At 44.5% G+C, this 24440-nt stretch overlaps 1 protein-coding gene across 2 annotated transcripts in view; it reads right to left on the minus strand.

Moving 5' to 3' along the window:
* Positions 1–24440, minus strand: part of Wasf2 (WASP family member 2) — a 71809-nt gene that overhangs the window by 15611 nt on the left and 31758 nt on the right. For both annotated transcript variants that reach the window (XM_041651871.1, XM_041651870.1), the window contains exon 2: positions 10854–11026. In XM_041651871.1, coding sequence (XP_041507805.1) covers positions 10854–10983 — 130 coding nt within the window. In that variant the 5' untranslated portion in view covers positions 10984–11026. The remainder of the gene's footprint in view (positions 1–10853; positions 11027–24440) is intronic.

A 24440-nucleotide genomic window follows, 5' to 3' on the forward strand; every position in this document is an offset into this window, starting at 1 on the left:
TCCTGCGCTCAAAGGACTCAGAATGGCCAACAAGCTGCATTTCTGCTCTGCACATAAAGGATCCTATTTGATCTCCATTGTTGATATGGCAGTGTTCCTGCTCCACCAAGTAATGAAAAGTGTATTTGGAAAAAAAAAAAGCAAAGAAATGATGGAGGAAGGTCATTGGCTAATAAAGGAACTGCCCTGGCCCATTTTATTGGTTAGAGGATAGGTGGGAGGAGTAAACAGAACAGAACGCTGGGAGGAAGAGGAAGTGAGGTCAGAGTCTCGACAGCTCTGCTCTCCGGAGCAGATGCCTCAGCAGAGACGCCATGCCCTGCTCCCTGGCAGACACACACGATGAAGCTCCGACCCAGGATGGACTAGGCTAGAATCTCCCCGGTAAGCGCACCTTGGGGTGCTACATACAGATGATTAGAAATGGGCTAAATTAATATGTGAGAATTAGCCTAGAAGAGAATGGGCCAAGCAGTGTTTAAATGAATACAGTTTGTGTGTAATTATTTCGGGGCATAAGCTAGCCGGGCAGGCGGCTGGGGTGCTGGGAACGCAGCCCCGCCGCCCCTAATTATTACAAAGAAATATACAACATTATGCATAGAAAATAGACCAGCCTTAAAAATACCCAATGATGGTGGCTTACACCTGTAATCTGAGCACTTGAGAAGTCAAGGAAGACTGCTGTTAGTTCAAGGCCAGCCAGGGCTACACAGTGAAACCCTGTCTCAAAACAAAATAAAAGCAAAAATTCAACTGCTCTGGCAGAAAAGAAAAAACAAGTCAAATTGTCTTTCTGTCTCCAAGAGAGGACTCAGAATTTCTGTTCCTCAGTAGAGAGGGACATCAAGTAAAATCTCAAAAAGGACCTCAATATACAAAATTGGCATTCTTTTTTTCCTCTTTTTGAGATGGGGGTCTCACTGTGCCTGGCTAGCCCAGAACTTGCTGTGTAGAACAGAACTTTGAAAGCCTTAGAGATGAGAAAGTGGCCTTTTCACCACTAGAAGCAGCTCTGCATCTGTGTCAGAAGTGGGTAAGAGCCGGGCGGTGGTGGCGCACGCCTTTAATCCCAGCACTCGGGAGGCAGAGGCAGGCGGATCTCTGTGAGTTCGAGACCAGCCTGGTCTACAGAGCTAGTTCCAGGACAGGCTCCAAAGCCACAGCGAAACCCTGTCTCGAAAAACAAAAAACAAAAAACAAAAAACAAAAAAAAAAAAAAAAAAAAGAAGTGGGTAAGTTCAGGCCCCTGAGAGATGCCCTATCTTGGTTTGAAATTCTACTAAGCAATTTCTCATCTAGTGTATTAATCATGGACAACACAAGATTGTTCCTCTCCAGAGCCATCATACAAGGTCTTTTTGAACTCAAGAGATCTATCTGCCTGTCTCTGCTTTCCAAGTGGGAAGATTGAAGGTGCATGCCCAGTTTTCCTCTTCTTCCTGTTCCCACTCATCCACCCGCAGACAGGGTTTCTCTGTGTAGCCCTGGCTATCATAGAACTCACACTGTAGACCAGGCTGGCCTTGAACTCAGAGATCTGCATGCCTCTGCTACCTGGTGCTAAGATTAAAGGTGTGTGGTACCAACCCCAGTGCTCCTCTTCCCGTTTTTAAAGAGCAAGTAAGGCAGGTAAGGTGAAGACTTTCCCACTGAAACATCAGGTCAGGCCCTGAGCAGACTCAGAATCACACTCTGAGAAATGGAAAGAGTAGTGGGTTTCAAATCAGAAGACCTGGATTGTTATGTCTCAGAATTTTATTTTTAGACAGTGTCTCTCTGCATTCCCTTGGTTGGTTTCAAATTCATATAACAGACCAGGCTGGCCTCAAACCTGCCAAGAGCTCATCCTTTTCTTCCTCAGTGTTCGATCATTAGTGCACACCACTATACCTGGCCTATGCCAGTGTACTTCCTTTTAATATTTATTTTTATTCATGTGTATGTGTTTCTACATGTTAGTATGCACATGGGCATGTAGGTACCCACAGAGGCCAGATGAGGGTGCCAGCTCTCTTGGAACTGGAGCTAGAGGAGGTTGTAAGCCACCACATGGGTGCAGGGAAGCAACTCTGGTTTTCAGTAAGAACTGCAACTGCTAGGTGGTGATGGCACACACCTATAGTTCCTGCAGAGGCAGGTGGATCTCTGTGAGCTCAAGGCCAACATGGTTTACAGAATGAGTTCCAGGAAAGCTACTCAGAGAAATTCTGTCTTAAAAAACAAAAACAGAACCAGAAGTGTTCTATTTTGTTCGTTCTTTTGTAGCTTTGTTGTGTAGCTTTGGTTGGCCTCAAATTCACAAAGACTCACTTGCCTCTGCTTTGAGGGTGCTGGGATTAAAGGGGTGCACCACCAGATTTGGGTGCAACAAACACCCCTAAGAGCCAAGCCATCTCTCCAGCCCCCGTATACTTCGTAGGAAGTCACAATCTCTCAAATTTGGTCTCACCTGTGTACTGGGGACTGTGAAGTTACTAGAAAGATTAAATAAGCTGTTACAATGAACTTCTTTCTTATGTCATTCAGCCACGGAGACAATTTTTAAGAGTTCAACTATCTAAGCCAGCATGAATCCCTGTGAGTCTGACCTGGTCTGTGGGATATGTTGGGAGTTACTGGGGCATGTGGGAGGGGGAATCTGGGGTGTAGTCGATGTGATCAAGATACACTGTTTACATACATGAAATTGTAAAAGATAATTAAGACTTTTTTGTTGTTTTCCTTTTTTTGTTCATTTATTTTATTGATATTTATTGAGTTCTACATTTTTATCTGCTCCCCTCCCTGCCTCTCCCCTACTCCCTTCAATCCTCCCCCAAGATCCCCATGTTCCCAATTTATTCAGGAGATCTTGTATTTTTCTACTTTCTACTCCCCATGTAGATTAGATCTACGTAAGTCTCTCTTAGTGTCTGCATTGTTGTCTAAGTTCTCTGGGATTGTGGTTTGTAGGCTGGCTTTCTTTGCTTTATGTTTAAAAACCACCTATGAGTGAGTATATGTGATAATTGTCTTTCTGTGTCTGGGTTACCTCCCTCAAAATAATGTTTTCTAGCTCCACCCATTTGCCTGCAAAATTCAAGCTGTTGCTATTTTTTTCTGCTGTGTAGTTTTCCACTGTGTAAATGTACCACATTTTTCTTATCTATTCTTTGGTTGAGGGGCATTTAGGTTGCTTCCAGGTTCTAGCTATGACAAATAAAGCTGCTATGAACAGTTGAGCACATGTCCTTGAGGCACAATTGAGCATCCTTTGGATATATACCCAAAAGTGGTATTACTGGGTCTTGAGGAAGGTTGTTTCCTAATTTTCTGAGAGATCACCACACTGACATCCAAAGGGGTTGTAGCAGCTTGCATTCCCACCAGCAATGCAGAAGTGTTCCCTTTTCCCCACAACCTCTCCAGCATAAGTTGTCATCGGTGTTTTTGATCTTGGCCAGGTGTAAGATGAAATCTCAGAGTTGTTTTGATTTGCATTTCTCTGATGACTAAGGACATTGAAGTTGTTGTTTTTTCAAGACAGGGTTTCTCTGTGTAGCTTTGGGACCTGTTCTGGAACCCACTCTGTAGACCAGGCTGACCTCAAATTCAGAGATCCGCCTGCCTCTGCCTCTGAAGTGCTGACATTAAAGACATGTGCCACCACTACCCAGTCAATTAAAAGACATTCTATTAAAAAACTGTAATTTAGTAAAAGAAACACAGATAATTTGTATTATGGGGAGTGTAATGCTGTTATTTGCAAGAGCATCTAGTACTCAGCTAGGGACCGATGCCACACCGATGCCACACCGATACCACACCGATGACAACGGGGTGGAAGTATCGAAAGATGTGGTCTAGAAGCCAGGCATGGTGACACACGCTTTTAGTCCCAGCACTAGGAGGCAAAGGCAGAGAATTCTTGCCTGTGGAGGTCACAGGAAACCCTTTGAACTGGTTCTCTGCTATTCTGAGGGTTCCAGGAACTAGACTTAGGCTGCTGGTCTTGGCAGCGGCCACCTTTACCCGTACAGTCATCTCATTGGTCCTCCCTTCTCTACTTTAAAGATATTTTATTTGGATATTGTAAAATGGGAGATGGATACAGAAGAATGAAAAGGAAGACAGGACTTGAAGAAGCCTTTACACAAGGCCAAAGAATTTACATACTATCGTATTTGGGAGATGAAGGCCAAGGTAAACCTGGGCAACTTAACAAGACCCTGTCTCAAAATCAAAAAAGGTAAAAATAAAAGAGCTATGTATGGATACAGCTTATGTATGTATGCATACAGCTCAGTGGTAGTAGGAGAGCAAGAGGAGGAGGATGAAGATGAGCAGGGAAAATTTTGTTTACATATTAATGAACAACTTTTTTTAAAATTCCAAGGCTAGGTTAGGCACAGTGGTTTGCTTGCAGAATTGACACTTAGGAGGTGAAGGCAGGAAGATCGGGAGTATAATGTTATCCGTGGCTACACATCTAGATGAAGGACAACCTGAAGACCTGCGCTGTCAGAGATACTGATCGTGCCTAGCTGAAGAAGGTCGACATGTGATGTCAACTGTCAATGGATCAGAATGCCTGGCTGCTGGGAGGGTTTATAAGTTTTTTCCCATTGTTAAATAAACGAGTCTGCTGTATGTCTTCTACCTGACTCCCAGTGTCTGAGAAGTTGACTCTGTGCCTTCTCAACCCCTCCCCCAAGGAAGACGTTAGGACCCAGCAACATCTAGCACCCGGAACAGGGACTTCTAACATAGGCTGTGAGCTCGCCTGGTCAGACTCCTTTTTCATTCCAGCTATAATTTTTGTTTTGCCCAGAACAGGGTCTAGTCATCTTCCTCTCCTCACTCGCAGTTCTGCACAGTGACCCCAAGACAGTGTGTTTTGGCGAAAAGGTCCCTTCAACAAGTAAGCACTGGGACCCCATCCTTCCCTTCTTTTGTGTTGTCTGTCATGTTTGTCTGCCCATTCGGTTAGGAAGGCACATTTTTTTCTGTTTTGGTTCACGTGGTGTCTCCAAATCAGGGCTGACCCCTAGGATGCAGAAGCAAGGCTTGGTTCCCGAACACTGTCCCTCGTTTGGAGACAGTGTGGGCATTGGGCTGTGGCCTAAAGAACCACACAAGTCCCCCACCATCACTAGATATAAAAGTCTGATAGTTTCCCACCCCTGTTCACTGTTGATTGCCTGCTGTCCCCCTCAGAGGGATGCTGATACGCAGGACAGAGTGACCTGTTATCTGTGGAAGTGCCACATTCACCTCAGTGGGGAGAAGTGAGCTGCGGAGCAGCATGGGAAATGAGGGCCTAGAGACTGGTGCTGGCCAGGCTTGAGGTCTCAGGGGTGCTGTCTGAGCCGTGGGTGTAGGTGACACTCCTAGGTGTGGCCTCAGAGGTAATAGGCTTCCCTAGCCTGGTGTGCAAAACCTTCTGGTGCCTGGCTTCCCACGTGTGAGCAGCACAGGCATCCTCCCTGGCGCAGGCCACAGCACACAGGCCACAGTGAAGGCTCTCGGTCCCTCTTGGACCTCCGCTGAGCTGTGTGCCTGTCATCTGAGCCGCTGCTTCTTCCAGTGCTTCTGTGCTTCCAGATGGTCCTGACAGGTCTGTGACCCAGCAGATCTCACAGCAGTGCATGGAGGGAGGCCTCGGGCTGGCCTTGGGCTTCAGCAGCCTGCCCAAGAACAGTAGCATATTGCTGGTAAAGTTGGGTCCCAGGGCCCGAGGCCTGAATCACCCCAGGGGTCCGAACCCACTGGAACCATCCCAGGTGCCTGCTGCTTCTGTGGGGCCTGCTGGGACTTCATTGGGTAGTAGAAGCGGTGGCAGCTTGTGCCTGGCCATCAGAGAGAGGCTGCGGCAGGCTGCTCTGGTGTGTCCTCATAGCTCCTATCCCCTTTGACTCTCAGCAGCTGGTAGGTGGATGCAGCAGTGGCCACAGCTTTGTGCTGCTACTGCTGCTGGTCTATGCCCTTGGCTACCTGGGGCTGATCTTCAGTTAGGTGCTTCTCATCTGACGCTGCGAGAGTCGTGGCCTAAAGGCCAGCCTCCTGGGTTGTGTGCTGGCACTTTGGACAACGAGGAGCAAGCCGTATGCTTTGGGGTGCATGCCTGCAATCTGCCTGCCTGGGTTCATCTTCCAGACACCGGAAGAGTAGAATGGCTAAGACAGACACAGTAAAGGCACATGTGGCCTTTACTGGTCAATTTATAGAGACGCTCTTTCGTCAGAGTTCAATGATGTAAGGTTTATGTTGAAAATGTAGACAAAGGAAAAATTATTCTTGACCTTCAGATTAGTATTGTAGGAAATCGTGAAAATGATTTGGAGATCAAATGATATTTGTGTAGAGCTGGGGTGAAAAGTGTTGGGATTCATGGGGCAATGGAGATCCTGGAGCCCTTGACTGGTGACATGCCTTTAGTTGGAGCACCGTCCACCTCCTTCACATTCCTGGACTGGATGGTTTATCAGATACTATCATTTTGGATATAATATCAAACTGACAATCACTTGCCAAAAAACAAGATCTTGTCAGGGCTCCTCGCACTTCCAATAAAGATACAGCCCCATGCAGCCCCCTCCTCCATTCCCATCCCTCATGCCACCCTGGCCTTTTCAGATTCTAACAAACACTCAGAGGACTGAGCTCAGGTACCTGTCATGTATTAGATCTCACTAAACATCTATATCTCTTTACTTCTCAGAAAAGTCGTAGTCCCGACTCAATTAAAAATCAAAGCTGGCTTTAGATTTGGAGTATGGCTCTCTCCTTCTTTAAACCCAACATGTTGTTAGAAGAAAAATTCAGAGTTTCTGTCTCACATGAGAAGAGCCACCTGGTGTGGGACAGAAGAAAACCAAAAGTCTAGGGACTATTGTTGTCAAAACTGTTATCTCCCCAAAATTCTATTTCTCTTTTTGACTCTTTAGTACCGTTTTTTGGTTAAGCAACTTAAGTATATATTAACAGACTGATAGGTAGGTAGGTAAGTAGGTAGATATGACATGTATATTTAGTAGAATATTATTACATTTTTAATATGTCTATGCGCCTACATGTACGGCTCTGCCTATGCCTCTCAACAACTCAATAACTTTCTGGGTTCCTGGGAGACTTCCCACACCACTGGCAAACCCTACAATCCACAGGCACAAGCCACTGTGGAGAGACCAACAGAGCTCTCAAGGAGCTATTGGCCAGGACTATCTTGCCAGAGACTAGGAGAGATCCTCATCTGTCCTTAACAGAGGTCCTTTTCCATATGAACTTTTTTAGATTTGATGACGGGGAGCTCAGTCCAGCTTATAAGCACTGGGCATCTCTGCCAAGGAACACACCCCTGTCCCTGGGGAGATGGAGAGATCCTATCTCACTCCAGCCCCCCTAACCCGTGGAAGAGGGTGTGCTTGTGTTTTCCCTCAGGCTGCCACAACAGGTCCCAATAAGAGATATACACCCAGTCATGGATCAGCACACTTCCACCAAAGAGGGAATAACCAAGAATGGTTATATACTTCCCTCTCTTGTTCTCATTGCCCCCCAAATTGATTATTTTTAATAATAATTAAAAATAATTCCTCATTTAAAAAAATTGGCATAATATAAAAAGGCTGTTGGATCCTTCCTGGATGTTCACATATTCATTAATTGGTGGGGTGTTATTGTTAAGTCTTATTCTCTTTAAATGTCTCATGCAGATCCAACATCAGGGGACAAAAACTAAGGTGACTTCTCAGGTGTTAATGGTTCTCTTGCAGTCCTCTACAGGAGGTTATGCATGCCTGGTGTGTGTGTGAGTGTTTTGTTTTAGTTTTTTGGTGTTTTGTTTATTTGTTTGTTTTTCGAGTTACTTTGTGTAGCTTTGGTGCCTGTCCTGGAACTAGCTCTTGTAGACCAGGCTGGCCTTGAACTCCCAGAGATCCTCTTGCCTCTCGAGTGCTAGGATTAAAGACGTGCGCCACCACCCAGCATCAAGCCTGGTTATTTGTAATTCAAACAGTTACTGCCTACTCCCCTAATACTGACAGCTCTCCAGGAATGTATGCTCTTCTAGGGATGGCAGTCAAAGACGGGTAAGAGCTTGTTTGGCAGGACAACCTAAGACAGGCATAGTTCAGTTGCTGAGCCCTCCTGAGACAGGGTCAACAAGACCTGAGCAAAGAACTATGACTCCACTGAGCACCCATGTAATAAATAGAAAGGGTGGATACGTAGGAAGTTAAGGCCTATCAGACCAAAAGGAGCAAACCCAGAGACCGCCCGTGCTCTCAAGAGGTCCTGATTACGCCTAGCCACAGGCGCTGTCAGAGGTCCTGATCGTTCCTAGCCAATGAGGAACAACCATGCGATGTCATCTGTCAACGGGTCAGAATGCCTGGGTATAAGATTTTTCCCCATTGTATACTATATACCTTCTACCTGATTCCCAGCTCTTGAGAAGTTGACATTGCACCTTATATCCCCTCCTCCTCCTCTGAGGAAGACGTTATCTTCCTTATCTCAATAATAAACCAAAAATTCCAAATTAGAAATAGGTATGGTGCCGGGCGGTGGTGGCGCACGCCTTTAATCCCAGCACTCGGGAGGCAGAGGCAGGCGGATCTCTGTGAGTTCGAGACCAGTCTGGTCTACAAGAGCTAGTTCCAGGATAGGCTCCAAAACCACAGAGAAACCCTGTCTCGAAAACCAAAAAAAAAAAAAAAAGAAACAGGTATGGTGGCAGCATTTGGGAGGCTCAGGGCCAGCCTGGGCTACACAGTAAGTTCTAAGCCAGCCTATCTCTAAACAAAAAAATTTCAAAATTCAGAATTACAACCAGGCAGTGGTGGTGCACGCCTTTAATCCCAGCACTAGGGAGGCAGAGGCAGGCGGATCTCTGTGAGTTCAAGGCCAGCCTGGTCTACAAAGTGAGTTCCAGGACAGCCACGGCAGTTCCAGGACAGGAACCAAAAAGCTACGGAGAAACCCTGTCTCGAAAATTAAAAAAAAAAAAAAAAAAAAGGTAATAAATGAGTACTTTGAGTCTTACTGACTTTTCTTCAGGAAAGTTATTTCCTGTCTCTGAGTTTTCATTTGTTCGTCTGAAAAATGGGACTATATCTTCCTAGATGTGTACAAGTATTTGGTGATATTAAATGAAATTATTCAACATTTCACTGAGAACTGGCATAAAACAGGTAATCAACAAGTATGAGTTCCCCTCTCAGGCTCTCTCCACTGTCCACTCAAAACTTAGTTCTTCCTATCTCTTTTGGTAGATTATTAGCTCATGGAAATCAGGGGCCTTCTCCTCTTGTTTCTATATCTTCACAATATCCAGCATATAAAATATATTCAATCCATGTTCATTGAATGAATAAAGGTCAGTTAGCACCCTAATGTGATGAACTCTTGTTTTCTTGGGTAAAAGCTGACCCTGGCCCTTAGATCAGCCTCCAAGATAGGAGTGGTTTAATCACAAGTGGGAAAGTTCACAACAGCCTCCACCAGTGCTGGAAACCATCTGAGAGGGGGCAGGACTCCCGCTGAGTGGCTGATCTCTGTCCTGTGCAGAAGGAAGTAGTGAGGCTCTGCAGCTTTCCTGTGCTGCAGTGCTCCTGCAGTGCTCCTGCAGTGCTGCTGCGCTGCTGGTGGTGTCTTTGTGTAAGGCAGGCAGTGGCAACAGGTTCCTTCTCCATGATGTCCCATCCAGGGTTCACTAAGCCTTGGGACAACTGAGACAGGCCCTCCCTGTGCTAGCTGAAGGTTTAGGGGTCTCAGACTCCGTATAACATCTGATCACAGAGCTGTGTCTCCTTGGGTTCCTACTTTAAAGGTAGGCAATATCACTATCCAGGGGAATCCAGGCTTTCTGATATTTCTTTGCTGTCACTAGGAGCAGTGAGTGTTGGAAATAATTCGCAAGAAATGCCTTTGCTAAAGAAGATCATTTAAAGTGGCATTTCGACAGAGGTGCTTACGGGAGCTGGGATAGCAATAGACAAATGCAGGGCTAGTCCAAGCATCTGCCTTTTCCAAACCTCAGCTTCAAGCAAATGTCAGCTTGATTAAGAATGGAATCATCCAAACTACATGCAAATACCCCGCCCAAGGTAGTCTCATTAATTTAGCCTCTATCTATCTATCTATCTATCTATCTATCTATCTATCTATCTATCTATCTATCTATGGATTTAGCTCAGCTCTGAACAGACTGGACAGACTGGGCTAATTCCTGTTTTCCTCCTAGAAAAGAATGGCTCCAGCTACCATTTGTGTCACTGTGTGTTCACACAGCTTGCAGAACTCTTAATACTCCAGAGACTGCAGAAGCAATCTGTACCCTGATCTTGGACCTGGGGGCTTGCAGCACAATTAGATGTGTACCAGGGTAGACACGCCAGCCAGAATCTCTAGGAGTGCACCCTTTGGGAAGATCACGGTAGGGTGTTGGGTACTGGCACGTGTGAGGCTTCAACAAAGTCAGGCTCCACGGAACAGATCGTCTAATTACAGGAGCATTCCTCGACCCAAGATGCTGCTCGGAACCTCCCACTGCACACAGAGAATTTCTGCTCTGTCACTGCATCTGCAGTTTCTGCTGCAGCCCCTGCATGCCACCCTTCCCTCACATGCTTTTGAAGCAGGTGGAGGGGAAGATAGGACCTAGAAGGTGGTGGCAGATGACGAGATGGTAGAGGGGAAGAAGATGAACCAAAAAAAGAGCCTTTCTTTGAGAAGAAAGCAGGGGATACATTTTCACATCACCGAGGGAAGGCAGATGGGGGAGAAATAGGAACATGGAGGAGAGGGAAACTAAATAAAGAGCACCAACGACCCCTGAGGGCAAAGCACAGGCTCTCCAAGGCACTCACTCAGGCTGCCCAGCTGTCGGATGACATTTGCCAGGGTGATGTTGGTCCTGCATTCCAGCTCGCTTGTATCGCTAGGCAACGTCTGACGGCACAGGTGCCTTGGCTCGATGTTCCTGGTTACTAACGGCATGGTGGACCTGCTTCAGGCAATGTTCTCAATGATGAAAAACAACCTTAAAAAGAAATAACAGGAAAACAGTACTCAACCACAGATCCCAGGCACATTGGGCCGTGTTGAGTCTTCTCCTTTCCCTTTTCAGTACTGCTCTGATCTAAACAGCTTTGCTGTTGTTTTGTTTGTTAAATCTTTACTCCCCTGTCTGCCTTCTAGTTTAAGCATCTCACCTTCTTTTCAAGGGTTACCAAAGAGTCTTACTATAAGTTTAGAAATTCTGAACTGGTGATGTCATGGAGGCAATGAAAACCTTCAAGTAGCAATTACTGCTCTAACCAATAAGAGCCCTCCAGACAAAGAGGCTCGGTCAGAAAATAGCAGGTACAAGACAGTGAGTGGTACAGATGCTATCCTTGGGGTATCCGCAACCAATACAGATCAGATTGTAGGCCACCAGTTACAAGGTTCAAAAACATTCTCCTATGGCAAGGAATGCAACCATGATACTTACCTAGCACGCATGAGACCCCAGGTTTGAGCCCCAACCCCAACATGGCCTGAACTAGACATGGTGGTGCACATAAGAAGGAGTATGAAAGTTCAGTCATGCTCAGCTAAATAGAGTCCAAGGCCAGACTGAGTTCCTTTTCTAAAGGAAAAATTTAAAAAAAGAAAAAGAAAAAAAACAAAGGCAGCCTTCCTCACTTTCATCTGATACGCTCCTCAATGAATTCAGCTGCCAGGGATTCCACAGATAAGCCTCTGTATGCAACTTCTCTAGATCTTCCTGGATGATGACTGGTAACATACAACTAAATACTGGCTGCCAGGGTCTATGAACCTACCAAAGTTTAGTCTGTAAATTGACAGAACGAAGGAAAATCAAGAAAAAATTTACATGCTCAATACGTCAACCAGGATGTTGAACCATCTGTGTTTTAAGACTCCCTGGCCCTCTACTGAATTCTATACACCTGGGCCAAGACCTGCAGTGTGTGTCTGGAACAGATGTGGAAACCTTCCATTACTGTTTCTCATCCTGGTAGCTGAGCCCTTTCCCAAGGTGTCCACCTCACAGGCCAGCACTTCAGGCTCACATGGAGCTATTATTTAGATTTACCAAATTCCTACATTACTAATTCAAGGAGAAAATGGTTATGATCAGAGCAGTCAAGTCACAGCAGACAGGCCTTGTTTTCATATCTTAGGAAAATATAAAGAAATCTAAAATGTCTTAACAGCATTTGTGCAAGGGGAAATGGAAAATTCACATAAAATAAAAAGGCACAAAGACAGGCAACTACAGAAACTCCTCAACCATAAATTCCTAAGAAGAAGAGGAGGAAAAGGAAGAGTCAGGTTTACTCACTTCAACTCCTAAAACACCAGCTCATCACCAGAGTTGTTTGCGAACACAAAATGCTTACAGCAAGCTAATTACTGCAGAGACTAAAAGAAAACCCGCATTTTGTTTCACCCAAAACAAAAACCCCAAACTAACAAGTACACGGAGGCAGTGGGACCCTCTGGAACAGGCTGCTCCTTGTTATGGACATTCTGGTCTTCTACAAGTAAAAATAAAACAGGAAGCCAGCAGCCTGGGGAACAAGATTTCCTGTCACCAGCAGCAACAGCCTAGGGACTAAAAGAACCAGCTGTTTGCTTCTAACTTTGAACCTCCCTAACGGTCACTGTGTGGCAACTGTGCCTATCTTTGGGTGCAGAGGTGTTTCCTGAATACTTGTCCACTGTCTTAGGAAATGACTTCATTCCATATCTCTATTAAGACCCACCAGGTTTTTAACCCAAACTCCAGACTTTCGAGTTTAACTCTTTCCATCTCCTACTGAAAGCAAATGGTATCAGGTACAAAGATAGACGCACATTTACACTCAATAACACATGTTGATTAATGAATCTAAACCACGGTAAGAAGAATCTAGAACAGGAAAGGAGGTGGGAATTAAACACAGCTGAGTCCGTGCAATGGCTGAGTGCGTGAATACGCGCTGCCAAGCGTGACAGCCTAAATTCAACCCCAGAATCCGATCCACATGCTGCAAAGAACCAACTTCTGGGGCTAGAGAGACGGTGGGGCCGGGGCTAAGAGCACTTAATGCAGTGGTGGCGCACGCCTTTAATCCCAGCACCCAGGAGGCAGAGGCAGGCAGATCTCTGAATTCGAGGCCAGGGTGAGTTCCAGGACAGCCAGGGATATAGAGAGAAACCTTTGTCTCGAAAAAACAAAAGTAAATAAGTAAATATAAAAAGGACAGAGTAAGAGAAAAAATACGTTAATATCTATCAAACAATCAGAAAAGCAGGTCTGCTATTTCTTTTAAATGATGGTTCTTTTGACTGGGTGTTCCAGGCCTTTAATCTCAGCACTTCGGAGGCAAGGCAGTTAACATATGGGTTGGGGTCTGCCTGATCTATAGACAAGTTCAGGATAGGCAAAGTTATACAGAAAAACAAACAGAAAAAACATTTTTTGTGCTTGCAATAAGGCTCAGCAGTTAAGAGCACTGGCTGCTCTTCCAGAGGACATGGGTTCTAACCCCAGCACACAGTGATTCACAACCATCTCTAACACTAATTTCCAGGTGATCTGATGCTCTCTTTGGCCTTTGAGGACACTGTACTCAAATAGTGCACAAACACACATGCAGGCAAAACACCCACATACTTAAAAATAAATCTGGGAGCTGGGGGAGTGGGGCATTTTTCTTTTTTTTTTTTTTTTTTTTTTTTTGGTTTTTCGAGACAGGGTTTCTCTGTGGTTTTGGAGCCTGTCCTGGAACTAGCTCTTGTAGACCAGGCTGGTCTCGAACTCACAGAGATCCGCCTGCCTCTGCCTCCCGAGTGCTGGGATTAAAGGCGTGCGCCACCACCGCCCGGCTGAGTGGGGCATTTTTCAAAGACATCAAAAAGAGACTAGCTGGGCGGTGGTGGCGCACGCCTTTAATCCCAGCACTCGGGAGGCAGAGGCAGGCGGATCTCTGTGAGTTCGAGGCCAGCCTGGTCTACAAGAGCTAGTTCCAGGACAGGCTCCAAAACCACAGAGAAACCTTGTCTCGAAAAACCAAAAAAAAAAAAAAAAAAAAAGAGAGAGAGAGAGAGAGACAAGATTGTCTGCTATATGAATTACCTATACCAACTGCTGATTTTTCTTCTAGATAATCAAGGATTGGTTGTCTTCTATATAAGAAGCATGAAATCACGCATACCCTGAACCACACTAGTAATTTGACAAAAGAAAAAAAAATCCTACATTTGAATGACGATAAACATAGAAATGGTAAACAGATTTCAGCCTTTAGAAAATACAGGGAGCTGGGAGGCGGTGGTGCACGCCTTTAATCCCAGCACTGCGGGGGGGGGGGGGGGGGGGGGGGGGGGGAGCAGAAGCAGGTGGATCTCTGTGAGTTCAAGGCCAGCCTGGTCTACAAAATGAGTTCCAGGACAGCAAGGACGGTTATACGGAGAAACATTGTCTCGAAAAGAACCAAAAAAGAGGAAAAGAAAAAAAATACATGGGTTTTGGAGTTAGGGCATACATGAGTTGGTCTCTTGACTTTCTTATTTCATAATTGTGATCTTCAATGATTTTTTTTGTTTGTTTGTTTTTCGAGACAGGGTTTCTCTGTAGCTTTGAAGCCTGTCCTAGAACTAGCTCTTGTAGCCCAGGCTGGTCTCGAACTCAGAGATTCACCTGCCTCTGCCTCCTGAGTGCTGGGATTAAAGGCATGCATCACCACTGCCTGGCTAAACTTTTTTTTTGGTGGGGGGGGGCGGTTTCGAGACAGGGTTTCTCTGTAGCTTCAATGATTTTTCTATAGACACTGAAAAAAATCTATCTAAAATTCCCTCTATAGAGCTTAAAGCAAGGGGACAGTTATTTGTAGTTCCACAGATCCTAGGCAAATCTTCCTACTGAATGAATTCTATTCATTGATAAATATTTAAAAACACTTTAAACCATAGACATATTACATAGTTGAATGCAGCATTCACATAAAAAATTTAAAGATGAAACCCTAGACTTCAATGAACTTGATGGGTTTTCCCCTGAAGCTGTCCCTAGCTACACTCTCAGACCTCCTGAAATACAGCGCTCTCCTCCAGTCTCTCACAACTGTGCTCCTCATCTGAAGCACAGAACAAAAGAAATGATTAGAGCGGCTGTTTTCTCAATTTTCCTCAAAACTGTACATAAGGAATACCACTGTAGACACTACAGGTGCCCACAGCATCCGGCTTTCCCGTCTCCCTTCTCTTGTGGAAATCGAGTCACAGAGGCTCCTCTGCCATAGAAGTTCTGCTCTACTGGGGAACTGCGAGAACACTGGGTTTTGAAGAACCTCTGAGACGAAAGTTCTAATCTGCATTTTCGACAGATCATTCAACTGTAAGGACAAAGGCTACGCAGGCAGAGGCTGGAGGTAGAAGATCAACTGAGAAACCTCACAGGATCAGGAGAGTAGACTCAGAGACCCATCACACCCCAGCTAGCACTTATGAACTGAGAAGCCAGAGAGGTTGCAGGAGTAAATCTAGCCCATCAGTCCCACCTGTTGCTCTTTCTATACTGTTCCGCACAGTTATAGTAACAGAGTGATAACATGTATGCTCCTTCAGTAAAGGTGTCATTAAAACCTTAAATGCTAGTGCTAGAGAGAAATGTAAACAAAGTAAGGAGAACCAAAAAAGTGATTCTTGGTCAGGAAAAAGATATGAGAGCTGGGGATACACCTCAGAGGCGGAACACTTGGCCAGCATGCAATAGACCCTGGGTTTTAACCCCAACATCACCAAAAAAAAAAAAAAAAAAAAAAAAAAAGGCAGGCTCCAAAGCCACAGAGAAACCCTGCCTCGAAAAACAAAAAAAAAAAAAGGCTAACATTCTAAATACAGGAAAGAGTGAAATACCCTGTTTTTTAATGGAAACAGTAAATGTCCTTTCCAGTCATATTTGATTTTTTCTTTATTGTGCAGGCGTTTGTGTGATGCACAAGTAAGTGTACAAGTGTATACACAGATGCTAAAGGAGGGCACCGGGTATCCTCCCTTATTGCTCTCCTCTATTTCTTAGTACCTGGAGACAGTGTTTCCTCAAACCTGAACCTGCTGGTGTGACTAGACAGGCTGACCAGTGAGCATCCCAGGATCCTGTCCCCACCCCACATCGCTGGGTTATAGGTATACATGACCATACCTTAGCTCTTACATGGGTGCTGGAGATTTGAACTTGAGTCCTTACACCTGCACAGCAAGAGCTCTTACCCACTGAGGCCTCTCCCCAGTCCTTCATCATATAGTACTTTTGATTAGGAAAAGCTCATGATATAGCAGTGCTGCTAATCTGGGGATTTGAGGAAGTCTTATCTTGAGAGCTGTTACGCTGTTACATAAAAAGTGAATTAGAACTGTCAAAAATATACAAAGTTACAGAGAAGTAAATTTCAATTTATCTTGTTCTTTATAACTAGAGCTGCTCTATATATGAGTACTCTTTTGATAAAATTATGATCTTTCAGCCTTCGGATGACCAGCTGTCAGGCATGCTGAGGGAGGAGCTTGGAATAACACAAGACTGGGCTGGCGAGACAGCTTAGAGGTTGAGCGCATGTACTGTTCATGTGTGGTCTTTGAATTGTTCTCAGCAGCCACATCAGGGGGCTCAAAATCACCTGCAACTCCAGATCCAGGAGATCTAACACCCTTTTCTAGACTTCATGGGCATCTATATGCACATATATACATACGCACATACCCACCTACACCCTCATACATAATTAAAAACAAAAACTTAGGGGCTGGAGAGATGGTTCAGCAGCTAAGAGCACACTAGCTGCTCTTCCAGAGGACTTGAGTTCAGCTCCCAGCACCCACATGGTGGCTCCTAACCATCTGTAACTCTGGTTCCAAGGGATCTGATGCTTTCTTCTGTCCTCTAAGGGCACCAGGCACACATGAAGGGCCCAGACATATATGCAGGCAAAACCCCCAAACACATACTTTTTTTTTTTCAATTAAAATATGGTTCATCCCCAGCTTCACAAATGGGAAGGAGGAAAGGGAACTGAGAGGTCAAACTGGATAACATCTATGGTGCATCTAAGACAAGGATGCAGGATGTGAGGGTGGTCTGGCTGAGACATCTGTTGGTCTCCCCACTGATTGCCAGGGTGATCTGGATGATCAGGCTGGCTGGGCAGGTGTCCCCTTACTCCATCACAGCCTCATGCCTGTCCCTCCCAAAGCTGTATGCTCCCTTCAACCACACAGATAAACACCAGGACAATATGAGCTGCACTTCCCTGCTAGAAAGCCCCAAAACACTCTCAAAGATGTGGGTTGGGGATATATCTCGGTGGTAAAGTGTTAAAGCACTTATATAGCATGTACCTAAGGCAATAGGTTTAATCCCCATCACTACACACACACACACACACACACACACACACACACGTTGTAATTCTGTAGGCTTCAGTCTCCTCTTCAACTACAAAATAAAGAACTAAGATCTTTGAGAAATTGTCAAGGCCAGACATGTACATGCCAATTTCCAGGGGAGACAGAGGCAGCAAGGATACATGGGAGCTCAAGGTCAGCCTGGGCAACACTGTAATAGTAGGCCTGCCAGGGCTATATCACAAGACCCTGTCCCGCCAACCCCTGCTCCCCATAGATCTCTGACTTTGAGAATGTCTGGATTTGCTTCTCAGTTGTTCTAACCCCCATACCTGGTCAACACCACTTGTGCTCTAAACCAGGTAAGAGTCTAGATGCTGTGACCAGGACCTATGAGATACACAATTGGTACGGTGTATTCTAAAGAGAATACAGGGGTTAAGCTACTTATATTCTAGGAGGGTCCCAGACCAATCTGAGAGAACAAAATAATACCTGAAGAAGTCCAAAAGAAAAAGGTAGCTCTGGACCAGTTCCAGATATTCAGGACAGATCTAGAAGCTATCCCTATATCTACCCTTAGCAAGTTTCAGCCTAGGGGAATAAGTCCAACCACAAATAAAAAAAATCTCACCCATCCATCCATCCCTCCCTAGCCAGGACTGGCAGTGTACCAAAAACAGTCCAGATATTGACACCATGATAGATCTTGAAAGTTAAACTGGAGAGAAAGCCTTCCAGATCTCCCTCAAACAGAGAGACACTTCAAGTATGCACACTAGAGAATACCATGGAATATTTACATATCACATTTGGTCAGGAAAATGTGCAGATCTGCTTTCTGATCTTCCACAATTCTGTTGGCAACACCACTGGGTAGTTGTGGGGAGATGCAGTGCTTAGGGGCAGAAGAATGTTCCGCTCTGTGTGAGAGGAAGAGGAAGCAACAGTGTGTGTTCCATACTCTGAACTCCTGCTAATTACCGCCAGTCCTTTTGAGCTGATGTGATAAACAACCAAAAAACAATGATGCTCTGAGAGCTAAGATCACTGACAACACCTACAGATTTCTACAGGCATATCCTAAAGTCAGGTGTGTGTGAGCCACAGCCATAACCATCACAAGGAAATGCTTCTCAAGGCAGTTCCTCTTTGAATCAGTCCTTGGTCCTGGTCAGCAGTCAGGGGACAAGACTTGTGGGGATGCTGTGTGAGGTAACCAGGACTTCTGTTTTCACTTCTACTTTTCCCACAGTCCACAGTTAACAGTGCTCTGAAAGGGGCAAACAAGACATTTACTTTGTATAGTTACCTCTCGCAAAAGGCAAATTTCCTTGTTTAAAATGTTTAAATCTGTTCAATCAGAATTACTATGCTTTATTAGCTGAATGTGGGCACATGACTGTACTCTCAGCACTCAGAAGGTGGGGGTAAGAATTCAAGGCTGTCCTTGGCTACCTAAGACCTTGTTACAACATTTCAACATTATTGAAAAAACAAATAATCATCTGACTTTAAGAAAATAGTCTTACGATAGTACATAGGTGGTATAATAAAACATCTAAAATATGACAATGGGCTTGAGAGATGGCTTAGTGGTTAAGTCTTCCAAAAGACCTAAGTTTGATTCCCAGCATCCACATGAGATGATTCACAGACACACACACACACACACACACACACACACAGTCTTAAAAGCACAACTGTTGACACAGCAGTCCTCACTATCATGCAGCAAGGACAAGGAAGAAAGCTTCCTCAAAGGCTTAAGCATACACCCACTTCCTGCTGAAACACAGGGCGGAGCTGAACTGACAAATATAACCACTCTTTCCAAACACAAGGCATTGCTGACAAATCAGGATAGGTCACAGGACAGAAACGTCCTGCTGTGGACAGAGAAAACATGACTGTAAACACAAAGCAAGGGAGCCTGTGATCCAAAACTAAGAGAAATCTCCCACTTGACAGAGGAATGACCTCTGGCCTATGTGCAGTCAATGTAAAGAAGTTTCCTGTCCTTTAACTTGGCCGAGACAACACCTAGGAAACAACTCCTTGATTTCACTGCATATGCCTGAGCACACTGTAAATCCACCAAAGATCATCTTTGGTGATTCCAGAACTTCCCACCAGTCTCGGAGCGAGTCCACCTCTCAGCCTCACCTTCATCATAGCTGTATTCTCAAAACTAAAACTGGGGAGTACCTTCTTCTTCAAAATTAATTTTGTCTAGAAATTTTCTCATAAGTGAATTTTCTCATAATAAAATTAGACTTTATTTTCAGAAAAATAGGATTCACCTTGTATCCCAAAAGATAATGCATTGAAATTGTGAGTTAGGAACCTGAATCCCAGTTCTTAATCTAATGATGACTGGAAATTAGGAATAAAATTTTAGTTTGTCTGGTTAGTTTAGTTGTAGTGTACACTAAAAAAAATGTTCAGAAGATGCTATATGGGATGGAGATTGTATTCTTAGCTCTGGAAAAAGAATTTCTCTCACTTCTTCTATTTTTTATCAATTGTAAAAGGTTCTGATCATAGAACATTTCTCATATCCCCATTTTGGCCCAGTTCCCTTTTACAGAGCCACTGAACATCAAAATGATTCTCTGATACTAGGTTCAGTTTACTTTCCTAACTAATGTTAATTTCCAGTAAAATCCATATTGTCAAATGATATGGTCTGAAATACTTAAAGCTACCCATCACCTAAATTAGCACCTTTTTTTGCTTTGTGTGAGACCCTTAGGTGCTGGCCTTGGCTGGCCTGGAACCCACTATGTCGACCAGGCTTACCTAAACTCACAGACATCCACCTGCCTCTGCCCTGAGTGCTAGGATTAAAGTTATGCACTACTATGCCAGGCCACCAAATCAGTTTTAATTAAATAAATACATATTATAAATAATTTCCCTCATGTTATAAGTCTTTTTCCTAACATTCCTAGTGATCAGATTTCTTTCATCACTTAAACATTAAATCACACGAGACTCCCATCAAGGTTCAGGGAACACTGTTTAAGAAAGAAAGCACCGAGCAGTAGTGGCACATGCCTTTAAGCCCAGCACCCAGGAAGCAGAAACAGGCAGATTTCTGTGAGTTTAAGGCCAGCTTGGTCTACAGACAGTTCCAGGACAGTCAGAGCTACATAGAGAATTTCTGTCTCAAAAATCAAGTTAAAAAAAAAAAAAGGAAAAAAGAAGAATGTTTCCAGAGGGAGAAGGAAATGGTATGGAATGCTGACTTCCAAGAATAACCTGTCCAATGCACTCTGAACACACAGCAACTGAAACTGGACCAGCATATCTACTATCTGAGCTGGAGGCTAAACCCGCAGACACTTCCACATGTGTGCCATGGCACGCACAAGTCCCCACCCACTCACCCATCCAATATAAATAAATGCAAAAAAATATTTTTTTTTTGAAACAGGGTTTCTCTCTACATAATTCCTGGCTGGCCTGAAGCTCACTATATAGACGAAGCTAACCTCAAACTCATAGAGATCCTCCTGCTTCTACCTTCCAAATGCCGGGGTTAAAGAAATTTGACGTCATGCTTCAGTTGGGGAAAAAAAAAGTAAGACATTAAAACAGTAGGAGAACTAATTAAAAACAGGAAGGCAATCAATTCAAGTGGGAGAGGAATAAGAAAGGGTATAGGGAGGTGAATATGATCAAAATCCATCACATGCATGTAGGGAGGAAAGTGGGAAGATGGCTTAGTTATAACGTTCAAGCCTGAGGATCTGAGTTCCCCCACAGCCAAAAGCTCTTGCAGTCTCAGCACTGGAGAGATAGAAGTAAGGATGACCCAAACTTCTACTAATCTTCCCGCCTCCACCACCTCCCAAATTCCTGGACTGCAAGCATGTCACTGGGTCTGGTTTATGTGGTGCTGGGGATTGAACCCAGGGTCTTGTGCATATTAAGCAGACACTCTACCAACCTTGTGACATCTCCAGTCCACAGCCAGTGTTTACACAGGACTCATCTCACTTCCCACTTCAGAGCTAGAGAGAGTGTGACTAAATATAACCTTTCTACCTCGGCTCACACAAGTGGCAGTTAGGACAGTAGGGGCCAAACTCCCGACAGACAAGCCGCTGAAGTGCCCACTGGTGGGTAAGGTGTGGAGGCATGCAAAACTAGAGGGAAGGAGCTAATCAGGGCGGAACTGCTCATCAGGCACTGAGTCTCATCTCAGCCACTGTCTAAACCCTCACTTTAACCTCCGTCTCACTTTGTATTTCAAACTTCTCCATGCAGTAACTACTCCCTCTCTGGACATGAACAGCCAAAAAAGTAACTGACTTTACACAACTGAAAAAGGCCACGGAAAAGGTTGCAGAACAACAACCAAAAAGGAAACTCAGCAAAATGTTTTGCTGACAGCTCAGGCAATACACAAACACACCGTGTGGTCATGGAGCAAGCAGATGCAGCAGTCTTGAGATGCGACTGTACACCAGGAGAGAGGGGGAGACCTAGCAATCAGCTACAGATGAGAAACAGGGAGCAGAACTATGGAGCAAACCACCACGCAAGTCCATATCAATGATTCCATTCTGCCAGCTGCAACAAGAACTCATTCCTGCAGAAGTGTCACATACGCATCTGTCACAAACAGCTAAGCTGCCAGCAACTGACTAAGGGTCAGCAAAGGGCAGCTGTACATCTACTTCCCCTCATAAGGTCTAGTCACCACTCAAAGCATAGCCATTCTAAGAGCAGAGGAAAAAATAAATATCTTTTTGCCCTCAGTTTACTAGGAACTAACCAAACCTAATAACACTGGGACAAAGCTGCAAGAACAAGAACGTTAAGAGTCAGGTGTGTGTGTGTGCGTGCATTTGTGTGTGCGTGTGTGTGTCTGTGGTGATTCACTTCATTCCCACCACACTCCGCCACATTTTAGCTTTGGCTAAAACAGCAAGTTGGTCTAACCTCTCACTCTATTTCCTAACCTGATAAATTCGTATTCTCTAAGATTTTCATGAAAAATTTTAGCTGTCCTGGAACTCACGATGGAAATCAGGCTGGCCTCAGACTCACAGAGATCCAATTGCTTCTGCCTCCAGGGTCCTGGGATTAAAGGCTTCTTAGCTAGTTTCTTATATACCCAGAACCACATGCCAAGGGATGGCATCACCCACAGTGGGCTGGGCCCTTCTACATCATTTAACAATCAAAAAAATGTCCCACAGACATGCCCACAGGTCAATCTGATAGAGGCAGTTCCTCAAGTGAGGTGCCCACTTCCCAGATGACTCCAGCTTGTGTTGAGTTGACATAAAAGTACTACAAGGATGCACTTGCGGGAGCTGGAGAGATGGCTCAAAGGTTAAGAGCATTGCCTGCTCTTCCAAAGGTCCTGAGTTCAATTCCCAGCAACCACATGGTGGCTCACAACCATCTGTAACGGGGTCTGGTGCCCTCTTCTGGCCTGCAGTCATACACAGACAGAATATTGTATACATAATAAATAAATAAATATTTTTAAAAAAAGGATGCACTTGTACACACACACACGCATATATATACACATACAAATAAATGCATTTGTACACACACAAACACACACAAATAAAATGCAGTAAGTGTATGTATTTTTTTTAAAAGAAAGAAAGAAAAAAAGAAAGAAAGAAAAAAAAACAGTTATACAACACATGAAGCGGGGCTAGGGAGAGAGCTCAGCCACCAGCACGCACATAGAAGCCTGGTGTTACAGTGCAGCCTGCACCCCAGTGATAGCCCAGTGATAGGAAGGTAGAAACAGCAGGATTCCCTGGGGCTAACTGGCCAGCCAGTCTGGCCTAATAGTGAGTTCCAAGGAAAGAGAGAAGGAACAAGGAAGGAGAAGGATAGTATACTTGAGGCTGTCCTTTGGCCTCTGCGTGCACACAAGTGCACATACACCTTCCCACATGAATATAAATGCACACGCGCACACACACACAATTATAGCCAGATGGAGTGGTGCATGCCTTTGATCATCACATTCAGGAGGCAGTCTCAGGTTGATCTCGGAGGTTTTGGCCAGAAATCTACACAGAGAATTCCAAGCCAGCCAGGACTACACAATGAGAACTTATTTCAAAAAAACAAAACAAAACAAAACACAGACTAGGCCACTGAAACGACAGCAGTAGTAGACAGGAGTAACCGGGGCAGTGTAAGAATGGTTAGCTTCCGTGGCTAAAGAGATGGCTCAATGGTTAAGAGCACTCACTGTTCTTGCAGAGGACCCATGTTTGGTTCCCAACACCCACATTTGGCAGCTCGCGACTCCCTGTAATTCCAGCTCCAAAGGACCCAACAACATTTTCTAGTTTGTGAGGGTACCTGTACTCACATGCACATACATACACACAGGCACAAAATTAATTAATTAATTAATTGAGACCAACAATATGGCTCATCTGGTAATGACTCTTATCACCAAGTCTGATGATGTGAATTTGAACCCTGGAATCACCATGAAAGGAGATACTCAAGTCTCAAAAGTTATCCTCTGACCTCTACATGTGTGCCCAAACACAAAGACAATTATGAACAAATAAGTGTAAAAATCTTAAAGAAATAAGAATAAAAAAGAGGGAACTGGGTAGACACAGTAGTGTGTTTCTGTAGTTATAGCACATGAGAGGCTGACCCTAACTTAAGAAGCAAAAACAAGTAGAGGTAATACATTAGAAAACACCTTTGAACTTCATATTAAAATTAATTATGAAAAATATGGGAAGTAAAAAAAACAAAAGAAAAAAGAAAAAGAAAAATATGGGAAGTAACTATTTCAGGGAACTTCAAATCTGAAGCTACTTATGACAATATGCATCATGAGTCAACAAACAATAAAATGTGGTCAAAGTACACATAAAAGAATGCATGAGCCGGGCGGTGGTGGCGCACGCCTTTAATCCCAGCACTTGGGAGGCAGAGGCAGGCGGATCTCTGTGAGTTCGAGACCAGCCTGGTCTACAAAGCTAGTTCCAGGACAGGCTTCAAAACCACAGAGAAACCCTGTCTCAAAAAAACCAAAAAAAAAAAAA

Source organism: Microtus oregoni, unplaced genomic scaffold (assembly GCF_018167655.1).
Source record: "Microtus oregoni isolate MIOR12 unplaced genomic scaffold, Mior012 000005F_ref0000423, whole genome shotgun sequence".
In the NCBI taxonomy this organism is placed as follows: Eukaryota; Metazoa; Chordata; class Mammalia; order Rodentia; family Cricetidae; genus Microtus; species Microtus oregoni.